This window comes from Alexandromys fortis, unplaced genomic scaffold, assembly GCF_014885135.2.
Source record: "Alexandromys fortis isolate MF-2015 unplaced genomic scaffold, M_Fortis_MF-2015_v1.1 scaffold_54, whole genome shotgun sequence".
NCBI lineage: Eukaryota > Metazoa > Chordata > Mammalia > Rodentia > Cricetidae > Alexandromys > Alexandromys fortis.
The window spans coordinates 844,934-848,478 of NW_026067958.1; the positions used below are offsets into that span (position 1 = coordinate 844,934).

The 3,545-nt window shown below is 36.7% G+C and overlaps 1 protein-coding gene across 1 annotated transcript in view; it reads left to right on the forward strand.

The window, feature by feature from the left end:
• Window positions 1–3,545, forward strand: part of Plxdc2 (plexin domain containing 2) — a 403,081-nt gene that overhangs the window by 306,126 nt on the left and 93,410 nt on the right. Inside the window, exon 7 of the mRNA XM_050152598.1 lies at window positions 848–947. Within this exon, the coding sequence (XP_050008555.1) occupies window positions 848–947 (100 nt within the window). The remainder of the gene's footprint in view (window positions 1–847; window positions 948–3,545) is intronic.

A 3,545-nucleotide genomic window follows, 5' to 3' on the forward strand; every position in this document is an offset into this window, starting at 1 on the left:
AAAAAAAAAAAAAAAAAAAAACACCAGTGCTCAGTATTAATCAATAGATCTTTTTTTTTTTTTCATGGGCATTTCATGGGAATTTGGATGCTACATGTCCCCCAAAGGAGATGCTACATGTCATAATAGACTGGTCACCAGGATGGTTATATTGGGAAGTAATAGCACTTTGAGAAGAATAAAACCTAATGGCAAGTTGTTTGGTAATTGTGGTACGATACCCTGAGACATCCCATATAGCCTCATAGGTTTCCCAGGTGCTTCCATTAGAACAACCACACAGAACAATGAGCATTGCACCTGATTGGCTGAACTCTAGTATTTTCCAGCCTTGTATCATGTGACTAAAATAATAACCGGTTATAATGTCATTAAATGTATGTTATGCAATTTGCTTATTTTTATAAGTCTTTATGTGTACAGGACCATTTATAAACAGGAGTTTTTTTAAAAAAAATCCATAAAATTAAATACAGAATAAAGTCATGTATGAAAACAAATAAAAAAGAATTTTTGTTATAGAAATTATGGCTCCCACTAGTCATGGTGTACTTGTGTGTGTGATAATTTCAAAGCTTCTAATATCAACTATATTTGCAAGAGCCTCTTTCTGTGATATTGGGTTGTTAAATGCTTGACCAGAAGCTTTTGTTACTTTATTTCATATATAACTCTAACCTGATGTGATTCCAAGGCATTGTCTACTTATTTTCTGTGATGTTCCATGTTTTTTCTCCATCCTCTCATCTCCATTTTCTGATTTTATTCAGTAAACATGATAACTCCAACCCTATGCCTAAGTGCCATTCATGTGTAACACAAAGAAATCTCCTTTTCCTTTTTCTAGATACCTGTCTTGGTCACACAGATAAGTTCCACCAACCATCCAGTGAAAGTCGGGCTGTCTGATGCATTTGTCGTTGTCCACAGGATCCAGCAAATTCCCAGTAGGTAGAAAAAGGGTAACCGAAAGTTGATCCTTGATTGGGGTCAAGTCTAAGGACAGTGATTTCTATCCATGGAACTACAGAGAAACTATCCTAACTGCTGCTTGTTAATTCTACTATTGGTTTATATTAATAACTCCTCTTGGGTTTCTTTATCCCCATTACTCCTGGATTAATAAATGTAGGGGAAGAGAAAAGGCCAAGGACATTTGACTGTTGCTGTATGGGGCCTCTTTGGCGTAGTAGCTCTGTTTTACAGAGAGAGCTCAGTAACAAAAGCCCCAAAATGGATGTGAAACAGTGACGAATTATTTAGTTGATAGCCTTACAAATTCCCACGTTTATTTATTTTAAATAATTTTATGAGGAAATAAAGTTTTTGCCATTTTGTACTTGAAACATTTGATCAAACCAGAGAATTAAAAAAAAAAAAAAAAGTGAAGCTGCACCTACCAAAGAAGACACGTCTCTCCTTTTTCATCTATATTATTTTTGCTGGTATTGTTTATATTTTGTAGAGTGCGAGAACATTCATTATTTGCAAAGTTGTTAATTAGTTTTGCAGATTCCAATGCTGCGGGGGATGTACTTAGACCTACTTCATGTGCTTCACATGTGCAGAGACCCTGCATTTATCACAGCATCTAAGCAAGGAAGAGAAAGGAGAAGGATAAAGTGCTGGCTGTGTTTCGTGCTGTTCTGACCACCTTCTGAGCATTCTGACTTTTAAACCTCTTCTACTGCCAAAATAATCCTGGTGAATCCTTCAGGGCTCTGATTCTAAGATTGTTTGTTTGCTCCTTTAAATATATTTACTTGAAGCCAGGAGTAATAATAAAATACATTTAGAGAGTAGGTCATGTCCTTTCCCGTCTTCAAGTTCTTCCTTTATTTCATTAGGGGTGAACTTAATTTATCCCGTACATGCACTGCTTGGGACAGAGTTGAGATGATTCTGTTTAATTGTGTCATCTCTCAATTGCAAGAAGTAAATGAAGTGGAAACTAGACTCTCCAAAGAAACAATGTGGCTGCTAACATTCAAGGATTCTCTTGGCATAGGATGGCATTTGTTACAAGTGACAATTCCGCTCAGTGAAGAACGTGTGTAGCCTCCATTGGGTTTCTCCTTGTTATCACATAGACTATAATAGGTAATATTCGAGGGAATTTTTAAATTAAGGCAGATTTTTTTCAGAAACTTAATTGTACTTAGAACAAAGCAAAGATACATTAGTGTGTGTAAGGAAATAAAAAAGCTTCCTGACAGAACCCTTAAATAAGAGTCAGAGCCCGGGAGAGTCATGGTTGGCCTCCGTTTGAGTGGTGTTCCCACATTCTTCCTTTCAGGGGAGTTAAATCGGGCATGACTGGAGTCAGTTATTCAACGAGAGAAAAGGGAACACTGGCTTTGGTTTATTTGTTGTTCCTTTTCATCCATGGAAGATGGTTTATGTGCTGCTTGCTAAGAAGGCACTTTAGAAAACAAGCCCACAAAAATACAAAATAATTCTCATATTCTATAAAAGTCTTTTCATATACAATATTATGTTAGGTTTTTCCCTGAATGTGCAGTTGTGCTTTTGGAGGGTCTTAAAATGAGATTCAGGAAGTATAGCCTTGCTGTGAAGGGATAATTTTAGGGAAAAGAATTCTCCAAAATATAAATGATATTCAATAAATTGGTCATAAATAAATAAATGCACATGAATCTTGAGAGCAGATTATATATGCTCTTTGGACTCAGTATTCACTTCACAGAACTGAGCCAGGCTCAGAATTTAGAGCCGAGCGGCTCTCATGCAACTGCATGCTTGCAATGTATCCACTGCTCGCCCCGACCTCACTATTCAACCCTCGGGGGAAAATAGCCAAGAAGAAATGCAGTCTCTAATGCTTCCCTCCTGGTGCTACGTGACACCGTGCTGAAGGAAGACATTTGGAAAAGATAAGTTCTACTTTAAAATCGCTCCAGGAACAGGAAAACGTTAATCTCTTTAAGAATTTGTTCTGATGGCACAGAGTGCACCAGTGTATCACTCCAGTGTAAGAAAAGCATAGCTCCATTTTAATAATCAGCTGAAAAGGAAAAAAATACATACTTTTTAATGACAGAAAATAGAATAACCCAAGGCTTGTGTAATACAAAGTATGATTCCTCCCTCAACGCTCCAACTCCAGGAAATGAGACGATCCCTAGAGACTCATTATTTACTGTTACTTGTGCCAGGGATGTAGGTAAATATTTAAGTCCCTTGCAAAATTATATTAAGAAGTCTCACTATTGGAATATGAATCCTTTGCTTTGGTTACTGCTTTTCTCTCTGAGTGTATTTTGAGAATAAATAATTATTAGACCAGGTAATGGGTAATTTCTTTCCTTTCGTAGTTATGTGAATTTTCCCTTCAGTGATTGGTCGTAGATGTTACTTCTCATATTAACATCTGTAATGACATTTGTTTGTTTCTCTCTCCTCCAACTTTAGTAACATAGCTCTGCTTGTGTTTACCAAGGTTGTTTGATTCTTAAGTAATCTCAACTGACTTGTGGGAAAAGATGTCCAAATGACTTCCAGAGTTCAAATAGGAGCTAGAAACT